This window comes from Ostrea edulis, chromosome 10, assembly GCF_947568905.1.
Source record: "Ostrea edulis chromosome 10, xbOstEdul1.1, whole genome shotgun sequence".
NCBI lineage: Eukaryota > Metazoa > Mollusca > Bivalvia > Ostreida > Ostreidae > Ostrea > Ostrea edulis.
Window position 1 is genome coordinate 43871119 of NC_079173.1, and position 20372 is coordinate 43891490.

At 32.2% G+C, this 20372-nt stretch overlaps 1 protein-coding gene across 7 annotated transcripts in view; it reads right to left on the reverse strand.

Moving 5' to 3' along the window:
• Positions 1-20372, reverse strand: part of LOC125666144 (uncharacterized) — a 65468-nt gene that overhangs the window by 9510 nt on the left and 35586 nt on the right. For 6 of the 7 annotated variants that reach the window (XM_056151413.1, XM_056151418.1, XM_056151417.1 and 3 more), the window contains 3 exons: positions 11095-11141; positions 727-904; positions 2-100 (listed from right to left, as the gene is read on the reverse strand). The exons of the other annotated variant lie outside the window; for it this stretch is intronic. In XM_056151413.1, the coding sequence (XP_056007388.1) occupies positions 2-100; positions 727-904; positions 11095-11141 (324 nt within the window). The remainder of the gene's footprint in view (position 1; positions 101-726; positions 905-11094; positions 11142-20372) is intronic. 7 annotated transcript variants of the gene reach the window in all.

Genomic DNA, 20372 nt, shown 5'->3' on the forward strand with positions numbered 1-20372 from the left:
CGTTTCTTTTTAGCTTTCTGTGTTTTTCCCAGTCTACTCGAATAGTGTGGTAGTCTCTTGCCATGCGATCGAATGGCAGGCTTATTGGTAGACCAGCTCCCTAAGAACGATAAAAGAATAATAACATGTTTACTAAAGTCTTCTTACTGTTTACCTGATCTAGATATACACGTAGGGCCCACAGCGGGTGTGACCGGTTCATAGGGGATGCTTACTCCTCCTACACATCCTCGTACGCACCTGATTGAACAGTTTTCGTTAATTCGGGTCATGAACATTTTATTCACTCTGATCCAATGAAGTGTATTTCTTTTTTATTTTGATGGTAAAATTTGATACATTGGGCAAGGTTAGTAAGCTAGCCAAAAAAAAAAAATGCCCCATGCATTTCTGAAAATTACGGTATTTTCAATTTACATGCTATTTTTGACATTTGATAGAACGTAGATGTAGTAAAACACAGTAAAATCTAAGTTTAATTTGGTAGAGAAGAGAGACAGTAATGCACAGTGCTATCTAAGTTCTCAGTACATGTACTAATTAGCAGATAGTAAGTATCGGTGTTCAGTACTGAGAAATAAATCTGGTACAGTTATTCTGCATGTGTTTCCCATACATTAGTTGTGATTGACTTACATTTATCCATAAAGAAGGCTCCTCAGTAAATGAGTCTGGCCTCTTGGTGTCTGGCATTTTCTGTTAATTAATGAATAATACTCAACTCACCATACTTACTGGTACCCTTCAATGGTTTTATTTCTTCTGATGACATTTTGCCATCAACAGACATATCATCACCACTGCTAGTATTCTCATGTTCTGATAAAAGCACAACATCTGTAACAGCAGAATCTAAGTTGGCTTCTCCAAGTATTTTCAGTTTGGATGCACTTGGTCCTGGATCCTTCAATATGCAAACACATCATGTCCATCACATACCACTGAGATCAGTGTGTTGTAATCAACATTTACAATCACTCATCTTCACAAGCTCCTCATTCCCACAAATCCTAGACAAATTATGCCACTAATAATGTGGTCCATGTTTTGAATTCATCTTTATAATTTAGCCCATCGCGAACACCATGTTTACCCACTTCCGATCCTTTATACATGCAACTGTCATCAGATCAGACTAAAACCACAAGAATAACAGCAAAACAAGAGACTCATCGCTCACTTGAGTTACTTTGACCCCGCTCTTGTTCAGCTGTTATGATATTCTCCTTTTTTGTCAATTTTTACTTTAAATTTATGAAAACTTCTGACTCTATTATGTGGCCCTAACCTAGCCCAAAAGGGCCACAACATACCCAAACTTGAAATCACACAACATGGATATGCCTCAATACCAACGCAAAAATAACACGACCTTCTTATTCTAGAGAAGGTCAAAGTCACAAAGTCAAATATCATAGTATGAAATAATTGGCCTTACATAAGAAAATCATATATATAAAACAAAAGATCCAATTTAAGGATATGCGGGACGATGATCACATGATGATTGCGAATTTATTATGAATTTAGAACCGGACACAGCGTAGTTAAAGCTTCCCGAGAAAAAATCACAATGCTGTACAGACCCACTAAATGACGTCATGATAAAAAAGTACGTCAAGACGTTTCATCGTGGGGAAAATGTCATCATATTTTGTCATAATTTGCTACCGCTGTCAAGTGTCATGTGTAAATCTGTTGATTGAATTCTTGTCAAATGATAATTTTTATTTTATTTCATAGTGATTACAAGTCTCTTTTTCATATACATTGCATTTATTATATAAATGTATAGTATGCGCCACAGTAATTTTGATAGTTTAGCCTATAAGTCACCGAAATCGCTCCTACATGCACATGCAATTTGCATCTCTAGGCATTTACAAAAAGAAAGTCAACCGTCTGTAAACAATGACCCGGTGCAAGTGTAAGATGATGATCGTTTGTTGATATTTACTATAGTAGTGTGAAACTAGAACTGGACACACATTTCTCCGAATCTTGCTTGGGAAACGTATGAACTATTCAGTTGCTTTTATAATCGATCCTTGTTTGCGAAAAATACATCCCCCCCTTATGACGACAATAGTTACTTTTGGTCAAATATTAACGTCCATACTAGGAATGTTTAATTTTTGCAAGCATTTTCATGTAAATATAAGTACGTTTTATCTCTTAAACTATTTCATATTCCAAATTATTTTTTACTAACTTTACGAAACACTGCTGCGGAAATGGTAACTAATGTAAAAAATATGACACACGTCGGAATGTATGCGAGAAGCAGACGTGTGAAAAAGACAAGAGGCCCAGGGGCCGTATAGGTCACCTGAGTATCATGTAACAACCTTCCAATGTTTGAATTAGGTTTGTGTTTAAATATAAGAATTTTACTTTTGGATGGAAGAAACATTGAATAGCTATGTGGTCATGAAGTACATGTGTCATTTTTATGTTCAATCAATAATCCTTTTTAAAAAACCTAGGTCTGAGACATCATAAAGAAAAAGGTTGTTTACTCCTTAGATAAAACCAATATAAGAAGATTTTCAAAGAATTTCTACATTTTCACTATATGACCCTAACACAAGAACCCCTGCCCCAGGGGCCATGAATTTCACAATTTTGGTAGCGGGCTCAACGCTCATTATAATTATGCCCAGTTTGGCTTCTTGATGTCCAGGAGTAAAGAAGAAGATTTTTTAAAATTACACTCATTTTGATGGTTTTTGCCCCACCCCTCAGGCCCCAGGGGGGCAGGGACCACGAATTTCACAATTTTTGTTCCCCTACACCCACAGATGCTATATGCCAAAATTGGTTGAAATTGGTTCAGGGGTTTCAGAGAAGAAGCTGAAAATGTTCAAATGTTAACGCATGACGCACGACGACGGACAAAACAGATAGCAATAGGTCACCTGAATGATTCAGGTGACCTAAAAAAGGTTCAAAGTCACAACATGTGCGATACATAAATACCTTGAAAAATAGCATGGAGATGATCGAGTCAAGCGACATTAGCTACCATGACCGCAGAAATGCTGTTGATCTTGTAAAAGAAGTAGTTGCACATGCTCATATTGACGTTAACTAGACGTGTGAACCCGTGGTTTGAAAGAGGACGTATTAATATTGTTTAGAGCTATAGACTAGACGTTTTGTTTGAATCCATGTTTAATATATACATGTATATTTAAAAAAAATAATTTTAATTTGTTTTCATTAACTCAATTTTTGTTCCATAATCATGAAAATTCTAAATATTTCAATAGGTTCAAAACAAATATAGTTTCTAACAATGTATTCCAAAACAGGCACGAAGAATTAGGCTGCCCCCTCCCCCCGTCTTTGACAATGAGCTTTTTTTTATATTTTGTAGTGTAAATAAATTTAGACTATCCCCTCCCCATTACTTTTAACAGTAGTTGTACATGAAAAGAATATGAGCTTGAAAGTTATTAATAACAAATATTTCGCCAAGCCTAACCCCAAGAGAACATATCAATGTATAACTTCAAGGACTCCTACCTCAAAATCAAGATTAGCTTCACCCTTTCATATTTCTACAGGAAGTTAGGTCTATGAATAGCTTTTAATTGCAGTGTTTGCAAAAAAATTGAACGACAAGTTTTTGAGCAGTACTTCATTTAATATCTGGACTACCCTGTTTTCGAGTACCAATTTCCACCCGATATCCCTAATTTTTCCCAATTCCTTATTATATGGTTATGTTTAAGCATGTTATTATTTATTCATCCTATGTGCAGAAATTCTTGCAATATTAATTAAACAAAACAAAAGTATAAAAGGTATATGTATAGAAAACACAGAACACAAAATATCGCAATGCAGATGATTCTTCACTAGCCCTTGACGGTTCACCTGAATCACTTTTTGCAGCTCTAGATACGATAGAATTTTCCCCCCAGTTTTTCTGGTCTAAGGATTAATTCTTCTAAAACAAAAATTGTTTGGATTGGTTCAAAGAAATTTTCAGATCAAGTTTTTCACCATACAAGATGGAAATTAGATGGGGATCAACAACTTTTAATTTATTGGGTATTAATTTTTCAGTTGACCTTACAGAAATTGAAGATATTAATTTCGGAATTCAAATACCAACAAGAGCAACGCCAACGTGGCATAATACGCCCGTAGATTTTGCTCAAGGAAAACATATTTTAGTGGGATTCATATTTTAGTGAAGTTAGCACTGCCCTCTGTGAGCTAATTAATTCATTATTATGCTTGTAGAAATGGATGTCAAGATATAAAGAGGGATAGCCTTAGAATGCGCTACTTCCTAAATATGTTAACGGTTCGGTTTGTATCCTGCCCACAAGGTTTTCCTAATAAGTGATACTACGACCTTCACCTTTGACCTTGAAAAACAATAGGCACCTTCCTCTCATCAATGATGATCAAATAACCTGTTATAATATCCTGGAGCTTACGGTTCAGTTTGTATCCTACCCACAAGGTTTTCCTAATAAGTGATACTACGACCTTGACCTTTGACCTTGAAAAACAATAGGCACCTTCCTATCATCATGGTGATCAAATATACTAAGTTATAATATCCTGGAGCTTACGGTTTGGTTTGTATCCTGCCCACAAAGTTTTCCTAATAAGTGATACTATGACCTTGACCTTTGACCTTGAAAAACAATAGGCATCTTCCTCTCATCATGGTGATCAAATATACCAAGTTATAATATCCTGGAGCTTACGGTTCGGTTTGTATCCTGCCCACAAGGTTTTCCTAATAAGTGATACTACGACCTTGACCTTTGACCATGAAAAACAATAGGCATCTTCCTCTTATCATGATGATCAAATGCACCAAGTTGTAAAGTCCTATGGCTTTTGGTTCAGTCTGTATCCTGCCCACAAGGTCCGGACAGACGGACAGACAGACGGACAGAGTCATACCATAATACGTCCCGTCTTCGACGGGCGTATAAAAATCGTTGCTCTTATTGAACACTGGAAAAGAAGGATTCTTACTCCCATTGGGCGGGCTACTGTCATTAAAACCTTGCTTATTCCAAAATTGAATCATTTGTTTATATCACTTCCTACTCCAAATAAAGAAACAATTTCTTATTTATACAAAATTATTTTTGAATTCCTATGGAAATCTAGTGTAGATAAAGTTAAGAGGTCTGTGATAACACAAGATGGTTGATATAAGCAACTTTATTACATCATTGAAATGCTCTTGGATTAAAAGGCTTACTAGGTCCAACTGTCAGAAACCATGGATGAATATTTTTTTTTGCCATGTATGGAAATGATATTTTAAAGAAATTATATGACTTTGGAGATAGTTTTATATTGTGGAACAATTAAGTGTTAAAAGCAATGTTTTTTGGAAGGATGTTTTTAATGCTTGTTTTTTTTTTATTTGAAGACTAGTCAAAATCTTCCAAATATTAAAAATAATTTTCATAATATTCCAGTGTGGTACAATTCTAATATTAGAATTGCGGGAAAACCTGTGTTTTATGAGAAATGGTATGAAAAGGGGATTAAAATTGTTCAAGATTTTTTTGATACTGATTGTAACTTCCATACCGTAGAAAAATTTCAGTGTTTATACAATTTTCAAGAAGTATATGTGTAATGAAATACAATAGCATTATTGCTGCAATTCAAAAATATTTAAAATGTCTGTCATTAGGTCAATTGATAGACACTCAACCAAACAAAATGTTAATCCATGCATGCCCATATTTTTTTAACCAGTTTTATTGCATGAAAGATGTTCTAATATTATTTACAATATTTTAAATGCAAAAGATGATATCCCAACTTCTATGGGCAAGTGGAAAACTGAACTATCTTTATATGGAGTAGATGATATTTCAGTGCAAGATGTGTTTAAAATTTGTTTCAAAACATCTAGTGATTCTTCTGTTCAGTGGCTACAGTTTAGAATTTTACATAGAATTCTTCCTGTTGGTTATTATTTGAAAAACATTAGAGTTAAAACAAATGATATCTGTAGATTTTGTACAAAATTGAAACAATAACACATATTTTTACTTCTTGTAATAAGACCCAAACATTGTGGAGTGAGTTAAGTCTTCATATATATAGAAAATTTTCATAAAGAATTGGTTTTAATGTGTCAAATATAATATTTGGTGAAATTCCACTGTCTTTAAAAATAAAGTTATAAACTTTATAATTCTATATGCTAAACAATGCATAATTATTTATCTGTTTAATGCATGCAGAATAAAGAACCAAATCTTGTTGGATTACTATGTCACTTAAAGTTTAAATATCATGTAGAGAAATATGCTGCAATTCAAACATTTAAAATACATAACTTTGATAAAATATGGATGAAGTGGGAAAATATTTTTGCAGTTGATTAATTATTACTACATGTACTTGTCATTATTTTTAGCACATGTATTATTGTTATTATTATTACTTTCACTATTGTACAGCAAGTAACCTAAACCACAGGGAGATTGAAGCATGTATGCATGTATGAAAGGTATGTTTGTGTAAGTGTCTGATGTATTGTATGTGACCAAAAAAAAATAAATAAATTATATTAAAAAAAGCATGTTATTATATATATTTTATATTTGCATATATTCGAAAGATTATTGTAAAAGATATAGATAAAAATTCCATTAAATTATTTGTTTTAATTGAAAATCAGAATGATCTTGTAAAATTCACAATTTTCGAAAAAGGGGGCAATTCAAAGCTTATTATCTCCGTTGTATACCTAGACAGTGGCCATGAAATTTATACACATTGTACAGGACATCCTGATGGTGCTTCATGAAAAAAAGAAAAAATATTCATAGACAAGTTATTTTTGGCCACATCGTCCTGCATGTCCTTAAATACTTCAAAGAGTATCGGATAGGTCACTGGGCCAAAACAATTGTGGATACAATAAAACTTAATTTCAGAGTCTTATTTGTCACCATTCAAAAGTTATAGGCAAGGTTAGACTTTCACACAGATAGGCAGACAAAAACAAAACACAATTCAATTGGTTACACAGAACATTATGTTAAAGTTTAAAAAGGTAATACAAAATTAAGAGTTGGATGATCACGGACCCCTGGATATACCAAAGGTATAAATTAGGGGGATTTACATATCTGTTTGGTACTTTGTATCAGGAAGCTTTCATGTAAATGTTCTTGAGAGGAATTCTAAATATTTTTTTTATTATACTAAAACTTCGTCTTCCCACCATACCGCTATGGGGCCATGACCATGATTTTCATAAATTGAAGTATGCACTATTTCAGGAAGCTTTTGTGTAAATTTCAACTTTTCTGGCTCAGTGATTCTTGAAAAGAAGAATTCTGAATGAACCCATCAAATTTTTGTCTTTTCTTTGAATAGAGCATGACCCTATAATTGAACGAACTTGAATATTCTTCAACCAAGTATGTCATGTGCCAAGTGTGATTGAAATTGGCTCAGTGGTTCTGGAGAAGAAGATGAAATGTGAAAAATTTATGGTCAGACAGATGAACAAACAGACTACAAAAACAATAAAAAAAACCTCTCTTAAGCTCTCACCTCAGGTGAGCTAAAAAGCTAATACAAATACATGTAAATAAAAAACAAACAAATGCATATGAAATGTTGCACAGACATACATATAGAAATTAGATTGACCCTTGACCTTGTGAACTCAAAATCAATACACTTAGAAAACAAGAGTACCGCAAACGGTACAATATACGCCCGTCGGACAGTGAAATTCAACCTGGAAGCATACTGTGCACTCTGAATTGATACAACACACATTCTGAATAGAAAGACCTTAAAGTGGGTCATGGTGCATCAATCTATCTGACATGTGAACTGATAATGTATTTCTCTGAGAGTGATTTTGTGACATAATGTCGGTGCAATATCTATCTATGGTGATAAAAAGTCCAGGAAACGATTTGATCTACTTTTAGCCCTAACGTACGCAGCTAGGTTAAGGGCTTCCATAGTAAAATACACAATAATCATGATGTGAAATTGCACCTCGAATTCCCAAAACGATACTACCCATATGTTGACTGTGACTGAGCCACCGTAAATTCCTCTCATGGTAATTTCCTTTGACGTCAGTTGAATATCACGTAACACTTTATTTTTGGAAAACAGCAAGAGGTCATACTTGTGAACAAAAGTTCAGGTTCATATGGATAAGCAGCTGAATTTTTATTGATATAATCGGAAAAAAATAAAAATCCTTAAGATGAAAAGTGTTGGCAACAAATGCATACTCAAACTAAACATGCTATAATTTAACAACATATCAAGTCATCAGCGAAGTACCGGGGTTGTCCACATTCCTATTAAACATATCATACTGTTGATATACAAGACAGAAATTGCTCCCCGCACTTTTGAAATGCATAAATATATCTAGATTATATTTCAGAAAAAATTCATATTGTTTTTATACCAGATGAACCTGAACTTTGTCACCGTTTCTGTAGGGTGAAATTATTTATGCACATTAGGGTATTTTTAAACGCATCAGTCATTCAGATTAGTGGCGATTTCAAGGTCACAATATAATATGAATATCACCTTCATGCATACTATATGTTAAAAATGGATAATGATTTGATATCATAAAGGAATAATATCTATAATCATTTGACAAGACATGTGTCACGTATACATCTTATCACTTGATAACAGCTAGTATTAAATAACGACAAAATATTATGACACTTTCCCTGCGATACAACTATCAGAACCTGTACGTTGTGACGTAGTTTTTCATAAAAGACATTGTGACGTTATATGGTGCGAAGTGCACAGAGGTACATTTATAACAGCTCTGTGATTTTTCTTGAATAGCCTTAACTGAGCTGCGTAGGTCATGGTGCATCAATTGGGTTGAAATATTTGAAATGTGAACTGATTATGCATTTCTCTGAAAAGAGGGTTGTGACTAAATTTCAGAGCAATACCTGTGACCATACCAAAAACAAGTCTGGAAAACTGTTTGACCTACTTCTACCCCTAAAGTACTGTAGGTCATAGTGCGCCAATCCAGCTGAAATGTTAACTGCACTTGTCTTCCTCCGACAGGAAGGCTTTGACTAATCATCAGGGCAATATCTGTATCCGTAATGAATAAAAGTCCTGAAAACTCTCTGACCTATTTTTAGTCCAACAAGATGTGTTTGTAAAACACAAATGCCCCCTATAATGGCCAATTCCAAACACTACCAAGGTCACAAGGACAAACATCTTGGTACCAGTAAAAAGATACTGTCACAAGAAATGCTCATGTGCAATATGAAAGCTCTAATATTTACCATTTAGAAGTTATGACCAATGCCAATTTTATTAAAAGTAGGTCAAATGTCAAGGTCAAAATGTTGAGTGAGTACCAATGGAAAGGTTTGTCACAAGGAATATTCATGTGAAATATCAAAGCTTTATCACTTACTGTTCAAAAATTATTAGCAAGGTCAAATTTTTTAAATAAAAGTAGGTTAAACTCCAAGGTCAAGGTGTTGGTACCCATGGAAATGTCTTGTCACAAGAAATACTTCTGTGAAATATCAAAGCTCTAGCACTTACTGTTCAAAAGTTAATAGTAAGGTTAAAGTTTCAGACAGAATGACAGACAGGACAGCAACAATATCCCCCCCCCCCCCCCCCAAATAGGTCAAGGATCGACCGATCCAGCTGAAATGCAAACTAAACATGTAGTCCTCTAAGAGAAAGCCTTTGACTGAATATCAGAGCAATATCTGTATCCGTATTAAAAAAACCCTGAAAAACTGCCTGACCTATTTTTAGTCCAACAGTAGGTCGAGGATGGACCAGTCCCGCTGAAAAGGAAACTGAAATTGTATTTCTCTGAGAGAAAACCTTGGACTAAATATCAGGGCAATATCTGTATCCGTAATGAAAAACTCCCAGAGAACTGTTTGACATCATTTTCCCAAAAAGTAGGTCAAGGATGCATCAATCCAACTGAAATGCAAACTGAACTTGTATTCCCCTGATAAGTTCTGCATCGAAAAAAGACAAATCACGTACTCTCCATGTAATGTTGTCACTTGGCATAATATGTATGTGTATCAAGTTTAATGGTCCTTGCTCCAATGAATCAGTTTGCATCCTGCCACTATGATCTTGACCTTTGACCTTAAGAAACAACAGGCATCCCCCACTTAGCACAATTTGTATGTGTACAAAGTTTGACGGTCCTAGCCCCAACAGTTCGGTTTGTATACTGTTCACAAGGTTTGTTTACTAAGTGGTACTGTGACCTTGACCAATGACCTTGAAAATTTATAGGCATCTTCCTCTCATCATGGTGATCAATTGTATCAAGTTTCAATATTCTCTAGCTTACGGTTTGGGTTGTATCCTCCATACAAGGTCTTCCTACTTAGTAATATTATGACCTTGACCTTTGACTTCTGACCTTGAAACAATAGGCATCTTCCTCTCATCATGGTGATCAATTGTACCAAGTTTCAATATTCTCTAGCTTACGGTTCGGTTTGTATCCTGAATACAAGGTTTTTCTACTAAGTAATACTATAACCTTGACCTTTGACTTCTGACCTTGAAGCAATAGGCATCTTCCTCTCATCATGGGGATCAAATATACCAAGTTGTAATATCCTGGAGCTTGCGGTTGGGTTTGTATCCTGCCCACAAGGGTTACCTACTAGAGTTCCCTACTAAGTGATACTATGACCTTAACCTTTGACCTTCAAAAACACAAGGCATCTTCCTCTCATCATGGTGATTAAATGTACCAAGTTATAAATTCCTGGAGCTTATGGTTCGGTCAGTATCCTTGCCAAGGTCCAGACAAAAGACGGACGTATACAAAATCTAGAAAAAAAAATCCTGTTCTGAAAATGTCTAAGCTAAGTTTTAATATTTAAAAACAGTATAAAACAAGAAATATTGGCAGTTTTTTCCCCACCCCTAAGGCCCCAAGGGTGCAAGAATCCTGAAATTTACAAGCTTGGTAGAGGTCTTCCTGCTCTACATCACAATGCATTTAGTTCTTCTTACACATGTGCAGTTGTATAATTAAAGAAAAATATTTTTGAAAATTACCTCATTTTCCATGGGACTCTGAAGATTCCAGAATTTCCTCTTCTTACCTGGAATGTAAACAAAAGGTTATTGTAACAAACTAACACTGTTTATAAATGTAATATTCTAAACATTAAGGAATTTAGGGCGGTTTTATTTTGTAAACATTTCTGGAAATCAGGTGGATTACATAGATTCTTTATTATCAAACTAAAGATTAGAAAATGACATGAACTCTAACAAGAGGTCCATGGGCCACAATGCTCACCTGATTTACCGCAAGCTACTTTCTGCTGATGATTTTATAAGATCTCTACCCTCTATTATCTAATGACAATATTTTGACTTCATTGGGTGTGACTTAGTTGGCTCATTACATGTTGAAAGAGCGTCAAATCAGCACGAAATGATTTAATCATGAAAGATATGTTGATATCTAATAAGTAAATCCTAATATGTCAGAAAGCCAGAAAAACTTGCAATTTTTGGGAAATGAGTTTCTGTAATTGTCTTCAATAAAATAAGACAAAAGACAATGTCGGATTTGAACTTTGGATCGGCTGTTCAGTAACCTGGTACCTTATCCACTGATGTACATAGTTATACCAATAAAAACAATACATGTAATTTCACAAAACATTTGAAGTGTCCTATTGTGATGTAGTGTCATAAAATGTATAAGTCTTAATGTAGTGAGCTACCTTAACTAAATTTCAACCTATACAACATAGGGATGCCTCAATATCATTATAACCAATATCAATCATTTATACTCATATATAAATAAAACAAGAGGCAGTGTGTGTAGTGCTCACTAAAAATACCCCCCGCTTACCCCAGTCACCCAAAGGGTGTTGTTAATATTAACATACATAAATACCAAGAATAACTCATGAAAGCTCAAAAGCTTATTTTCAATGGGGTCCTTTGATGCACGGATGTTGGCATAAGGGGGTCATTTTGTGGGAGGAAACTGGAGTACCCGGGGGAAACCCACTTCTCCGAGCAGCGAACTTCCATAACCTCTCACATACAACCACGATCACGGGGATCGAACTCGAGTCACATCGGTAAGAAGCGAGAGTGTAAGTTACCTCTGTGCTATAACCGGGCACCCATGTATGATGTAAAACAATGGGATACAGTCAAACTTGCAGTTTTAATAGAAAGTAACCTGGACTCGAACCTGCAACCTACAACTTTGTAACCATAAAACTTAGACAAGCTCACTGTGAGATTTAGTAACAGGAATATCGCAGATGGTACACAGTGCGCCTGCGGAAAGCTGATATCAGGTGTTTTTCTTACACCATGATTTGTAGAACTTGGCTTCAGGTGGTACCAGCAATCATCAAGATGTGACATACTTTCTTTGCATCTTAAAGAAATTTTCAGACAAATCATGTACACTCTATGCAATATTTCCTCAAAAAAAGTTCATCAACCAGTAATTTTCTCAAAAATTAGAGAAAATCAAAAACCCTTGCCACATGCACATCTTCCATACCCATAGAAATACTCTGTAAAATAAGAAGCTAGGTCGTTGCTTTAAAACCGTAGAAGGAAAAAAGACAAATCATGTACTCTCCATGTAATATTCCTCAAAACTAAGTTTAATAATCTGTAATCTTCTCAAAAAATCAAGCTTTTCCTAGTAAAGTGATACTACTGCAATCATCCGTGAACACTGTTCGTAATAAAGTGCACCGCCACGGCACATGGGACGTCCGTCAGATGTTTATTCATTATAAACAGATGAAAGTGCACGATACAAAATAGTGGTTAATCTTTTATTTCTTTGGTCTTTATTTAGCTTCATTTCACTATTACTGAGTTCACTTCGTAAATTCAGAAAGAGTAGATTAAACCTTGCTCCATCAAAGAGCCATGGTTATCATCACGTCAATAGGGAATCACGATGTCTCCTCTCCAAAATTTCATAATTCAATTAACCGCCTGGGTCTTGGAACGTTAATGCATGGAGAAAAGGTTAGAAATTATTTGTGCAGACTGCATGTATCAAATAAATTCTTTTCTTTCACATCTTAAAGTTCTGTAGCGAAGAAGAGAAAACAAGATATCTTTTAAGCGACAATTAATTTTATTTTGTATCCAAAGACTGTCTATCTTGTAAACTACATGCTTGGATGTCTAGAATCTGATACTGTTTACATTGATGTTCGTAATTCACATCTAGGATATTATTACAACTTGATATTTTTATTCAATTGGAAATGTTTCAAAATATCAACCCTTGAATAATGCAAGCAGAATACCAAGCAATTATCTTTTTATTAATTTTGTTTTACAGATCTATCATTTATTTTTATTATAAAATTTATATTCAATTAATATACCCATCAATCAATCTCATCATTGGTCACGGCATACACTATCTTTGCCTTTAGGTCTAAAGGTAAAAAACAAGATTATTGCTTGTAATGTGTCTAATGCACATTGTAATTGAATTAATTGTTCAAATAAGTAGACAAATATTCCAAAACATATTTTCATTTTATTACATGCATTTAGATAAGTTCTTTCGCATGGTATGGTTAGTTGTTTTGGGTTAAAGTACAAAGATTATACTTATTAATTAATCTTTAACTAGATTGATGTAATAAAGCTCTTATCAAAATGATCTTTGAATCTCCATCTGAACTCTGAAACACTATGGTTTACTCCCAATGGTCTAATGAAATCTTAATTAGATGCTAGAAACACCATGATCAGCTTAAATAATCATTACCATGAGACAATTCCTTTATCTGTTCTGTTAAGTCTTTGCAATTTTGTTTTAGTACAATACTGCACACAATGAATACCAATTGTTATATATCTAAATTTTATGAAAAAAATGTGTATTTCTGATATATTATAATTATTATTAACAGGATTACTGCATTACTCTCTCATATATGTAGGGATAACCCCTTTAAATCATTGTTTTTCCAATACCTACCATTTTAATGTTTTAAAGATGGCAATCCCTATATGTATTACATTTACATTTCTTTACAAATACACAAATTGAAAAAGTTTGTTGATTCTACTACTCATATCATCATAATCATAGGTCATATCTACATGAGCCCCCAAAAAGGGTTATGCCATAAATAGCCATATCATCATAATCATAGGTCACAGTGACCTTGATTTAGGGCATGGCATACCTTCTCAAGATGCATTGACTGACTAATATTGATGATTCTAGATCATCTAGTCCGTGTTTGCCGAACTCTCTCTTTTGTATTGCTTATAGGAGTTATGAAATTATTCACTAAAGACGGGCGGATAAACATCAAAATGGCCAACTGATGTAAATGAAGAATGTGTGTATGTTCCTGTTTCGCTGGACATTGTACTGAACTGCTGTTTCCTTGACAAACTACTTATTCAGTAAGACAATGATGAACATTAGCACATTCCATACATTTGTTTGAAATCGTGTATTATTTGAATTGATAGTGTATAAAGTATGTTCTCTGAGTAGACACAAGTGTACATAGTTCATGTCCCAAATATTTATACAAACTATGTTTACAGAAAGATGGTATTGTGCAATATAATTCAACGATAGTATAGAGATATCGACATATAGTAAGAATATGTATAGATATATAAGATATATAGTAAGACTATGTATAGATATATATGACATATAGTAAGACTATGTATAGATATATGACATATAGTAAGACTATGTATAGATATATATGACATATAGTAAGACTATGTATAGATATATATGACATATAGTAAGATTATGTATAGATATATATGACATATAGTAAGACTATGTATAGATATATATGACATATAGTAAGATTATGTATAGATATATATGACATATAGTAAGACTATGTATAGATAGATATTTACGACATATAGTAATACTATGTATAGATATATATGACATATAGTAAGATTATGTATAGATATATATGACATATAGTAAGATTATGTATAGATATATATGACATATAGTAAGACTATGTATAGATAGATATATATGACATATAGTAAGATTATGTATAGATATATATGACATATAGTAAGATTATGTATAGATATATATGACATATAGTAAGATTATGTATAGATATATATGACATACAGTAAGATTATGTATATATATATATATATGACATATAGTAAGACTTTCTATAGATATATATGACATACAGTAAGATTATGTATATATATATATGACATATAGTAAGATTATGTATAGGTATATATGACATATAGTAAGACTATGTATAGATATATTTGACATATAGTAAGACTATGTATAGATATATATGACATATAGTAAGATTATATATATATATATGACATATAGTAAGATTATGTATAGATATATATGACATATAGAAAGATCATATATAGATATATATGACATATAGTAAGACTATGTATATATATATATGACATATAGTAAGATTATGTATAGATATATATGACATATAGTAAGACTATGTATAGATATATATGACATATAGTAAGACTATGTAAAGATATATATGACATATAGTAAGATTATGTATAGATATATATGACATATAGTAAGATTATGTATAGATATATATGACATATAGTAAGATTATGTATAGATATACATGACATACAGTAAGATTATGTATATATATATATATATGACATATAGTAAGACTTTCTATAGATATATATGACATACAGTAAGATTATGTATATATATATATGACATATAGTAAGATTATGTATAGGTATATATGACATATAGTAAGACTATGTATAGATATATTTGACATATAGTAAGACTATGTATAGATATATATGACATATAGTAAGATTATATATATATATATGACATATAGTAAGACTATGTATAGATATATTTGACATATAGTAAGACTATGTATAGATATATATGACATATAGTAAGATTATATATATATATATGACATATAGTAAGACTATGTATAGATAGATATGACATATAGAAAGATCATATATAGATATATATGACATATAGTAAGATTATGTATAGATAGATATGACATATAGTAAGATTATGTATAGATAGATATGACATATAGTAAGACTATGTATAGATATATATGACATATAGTAAAACTATGTATAGATATATTTGACATATAGTAAGATTATGTATAGATATATATGACATATAGTAAGATTATATATATATATGACATATAGTAAGATTATGTATAGATATATATGACATATAGTAAGATTATGTATAGATATATATGACATATAGTAAGATTATGTATAGATATATATGACATATAGTAAGACTATGTATAGATATATATGACATATAGTAAGACTATGTATAGATAGATATGACATATAGTAATACCATGTATAGATATATATGACATATAGTAAGACTATGTATAGATAGATATGACATATAGTAATACCATGTATAAATATATATGACATATAGTAAGACTATGTATAGATATATATGACATATAGTAAGACTATGTATAGATATATATGACATATAGTAAGATTATGTATAGATAAATATGACATATAGTAAGATTATGTATAGATATATATGACATATAGAAAGATCATATATAGATATATATGACATATAGTAAGATTATGTATAGATATATATGACATATAGAAAGATCATATATAGATAGATATGACATATAGTAAGACTATGTATAGATAGATATGACATATAGTAAGATTATATATAGATATATATGACATATAGTAAGACTATGTATAGATATATATGACATATAGTAAGACTATGTATAGATAGATATGACATATAGTAAGATTATGTATAGATAGATATGACATATAGTAATACCATGTATAAATATATATGACATATAGTAAGATTATGTATAGATATATATGACATATAGTAAGATTATGTATAGATATATATGACATATAGTAAGATTATGTATAGATATATATGACATATAGTAAGACTATGTATAGATATATATGACATATAGTAAGACTATGTATAGATATATATGACATATAGTAAGATTATGTATAGATAGATATGAAATATAGTAAGACTATGTATAGATAGATATGACATATAGTAAGACTTTGTATAGATATATATGACATATAGTAAGATTATGTATAGATATATATGACATATAGTAAGGCCACTGATAAAATGTGTTGTGTTTCCGCTAACCCGACCGACCCTAAATTATAGCCCCGACCCTAGAATTTTTTTTCGATATTTAAAAAAAAATCGTCATTTTCCCGGAAAAAATATATTCCCGGTTCTTGGTTTTGGTTTTAGTTAGACATTGAGATGAAGTCATTCAAACGCTTTAATGATATACAAAACTGCATGGTATTGGGTCAAGCGTTTAAACAACATTGATAATGTTTCTAACTAACAGCATGACCTAGTAGCTAGTACCTCCATGCGTGCTCACGCAACGGTGATTTAACAATTGAAGTTAACAGACGGTCGAGAGACTCTGCCAAGTGTCATGTTTTCATAGAAGACTTTCTTTTGTTAAAATTGCCAACTCCTATGTTGTTTTTAGACGGTGGCTATTTATAGCCATGCACTGTCTTATGCTATCGTTTCAGCGGGCATTACTGTGTATACACGGGGACCCTAGTTTTATATGGGGGTCATGATGCAGAGTGACAGACATGAATGTCCAGTCTGTCAAATTTGTATGCACATCCTTGGTTTCTGCTGCAGTTCTAACTGAAAACACTATGAAAAAGACCGCAAATAAAGCAGTGAGCGTATCCAGGTTGATGGCTGGTGAGAGCCGAGAGGAAAAAAAGATGTGCAGATTGTTTTTAAAATAAAAATTTATGTCCGGTAAAAAGTTTTAGCTGGAAGAGAGTTGGATCCCATTAGGATAAGTGGGATCTGCCCAGACTGTCTTCCTACCCTTGTTCCATTTAGATAGTGAAAATACATTCAGAAATGTATTAATAAACTTAAAATATGTTAATGATGTTGATATTTTGGTGATGATTTAATATATTTTTTCAAAACCATCACATTATTTTCTTGTCAAACATATCCAATAGAAGTATTCCTGACCTATGACAACCAATCTAAATGTAGAAACAATATATCTGGTACTTGTAGAGCATAGTGGCATAGAGGAGTTAACTTTTGTGTTTTATGCTAGATATGTTTCATTGAAAAATATAGTTTCTTATAAAACATCTGGAAATAATCCTCAGCCAATAACGAGTGAAATGTTATGATTGAAAGTTTATTTGCAATGCAATTTAAGGAAAATTTTATTTTGAAAGTATAACATTTCGGTTGAGCATCACTGAAGAGACATTATTTGTCGAAATGCGCATCTGGTGCATCAAAATTGGTACCGTATAAGTTTTACATTATGACCCCTGGGTCGAGGCCTCTGCTGGTGGACTGTTAGTCCCCGAGGGTCTCTACAGCCCAGTAGCTAAGTACTTCGTTACTAGCTTGAAAATACGGATGTATATTTAATTGCTGTTATAAAATTTTGAAATTCATTTCAAAATTAAGGATTATCTCCCTCATGCATAGCTCTTATCCTTGGACGAATTTGGCTCCACTTTTTTGGCACTCTGTTTTTGGCTATATTTAGCTCTAAAACTTCATAGTTATTTCGGATTTCAAACATTTCGGTTGAGCATCACTGAAGAGACATTATTTGTCGAAATGTGCATCTGGTGCATCAAAATTGGTACCGTATAAGTTTTACATTCAATAGAACATTTAACTTGTGCAGTAATTGGGGCTATACGGACCGTGGATATCGGCCTGGATAGCTCAGTGGTTAGAGCACCTGACTAGGAATACAGGGGTCCAGCCAAAGATTTTCTCCTTCCCATACTACATTTGGTGCCGTTGACCACCCCTGGTGGTGCAGGTTGGCCTGTCAGGGGCGAAAAGAACCTGGGTTGATATTGAAAGACAATTATAATTGATCTTAAGGAGGGAGGAATGTAGTAATTAGGGCTATACGGACTGGATAGCTCAGTGGTTAGAGCACCTGCCTAGTAATGCAGGGGTCCCGGGTTCGATTCCCGGTACAACCAAAGATTTTCTCCTCCTTCCTATACTACACTTGTTAAGAGTTTACAATGTTTTTGCATACTTTGAAAAAATAAAATTTAAAAAAAAAATAAAATTTATTTCCTACCTACCTACCCTATTTTTTTCTGGAACGTTAGCGGAAACTCAACAATTTTTATCGTTGGCCTAAGACTATGTATAGATATATATGACATATAGTAATACCATGTATAGATATATATGACATATAGTAAGATTATGTATAGATATTTACGACATATAGTAAGATTATGTATAGATATATATGACATATAGTAAGATTATGTATAGATATATATGACATATAGTAAGATTATGTAAAGATATATATGACATATAGTAAGACTATGTATAGATATATATGACATATAGTAAGACTATGTATAGATATATATGACATATAGTAAGACTATGTAAAGATATATATGACATATAGTAAGATTATGTATAGATATATATGACATATAGTAAGATTATGTATAGATATATATGACATATAGTAAGATTATGTATAGATATATATGACATATAATAATACTATGTATAGATAGATATGACATATAGTAAGATTATGTATATATATATATGACATATAGTAAGACTATGTATAGATAGATATGACATATAGTAAGAGTATGTATAGATAGATATGACATATAGTAAGACTATGTATAGATAGATATGACATATAGTAAGACTATGTATAGATAGATATGACATATAGTAAGATTATGTATAGATATATATGACATATAGTAAGACTATGTATAGATATATGACATATAGTAAGACTTTGTATAGATATATATGACATGTAGTAAGATTATGTATCGATATATATGACATATAGTAAGACTATGTATAGATATATATGACATATAGTAAGATTATGCATATATATATATGACATATAGTAAGATTATGTATAGATATATATGACATATAGTAAGATTATGTATAGATATATATGACATATAGTAAGATTATGTATAGATATATATGACATATAGTAAGACTATGTAAAGATATATATGACATATAGAAAGACTATGTATAGATAGATATGACATATAGTAAGATTATGTATAGATATATATGACATATAGTAAGACTATGTAAAGATATATATGACATATAGTAAGACTATGTATAGATATATATGACATATAGTAAGATTATGTATAGATATATATGACATATAGTA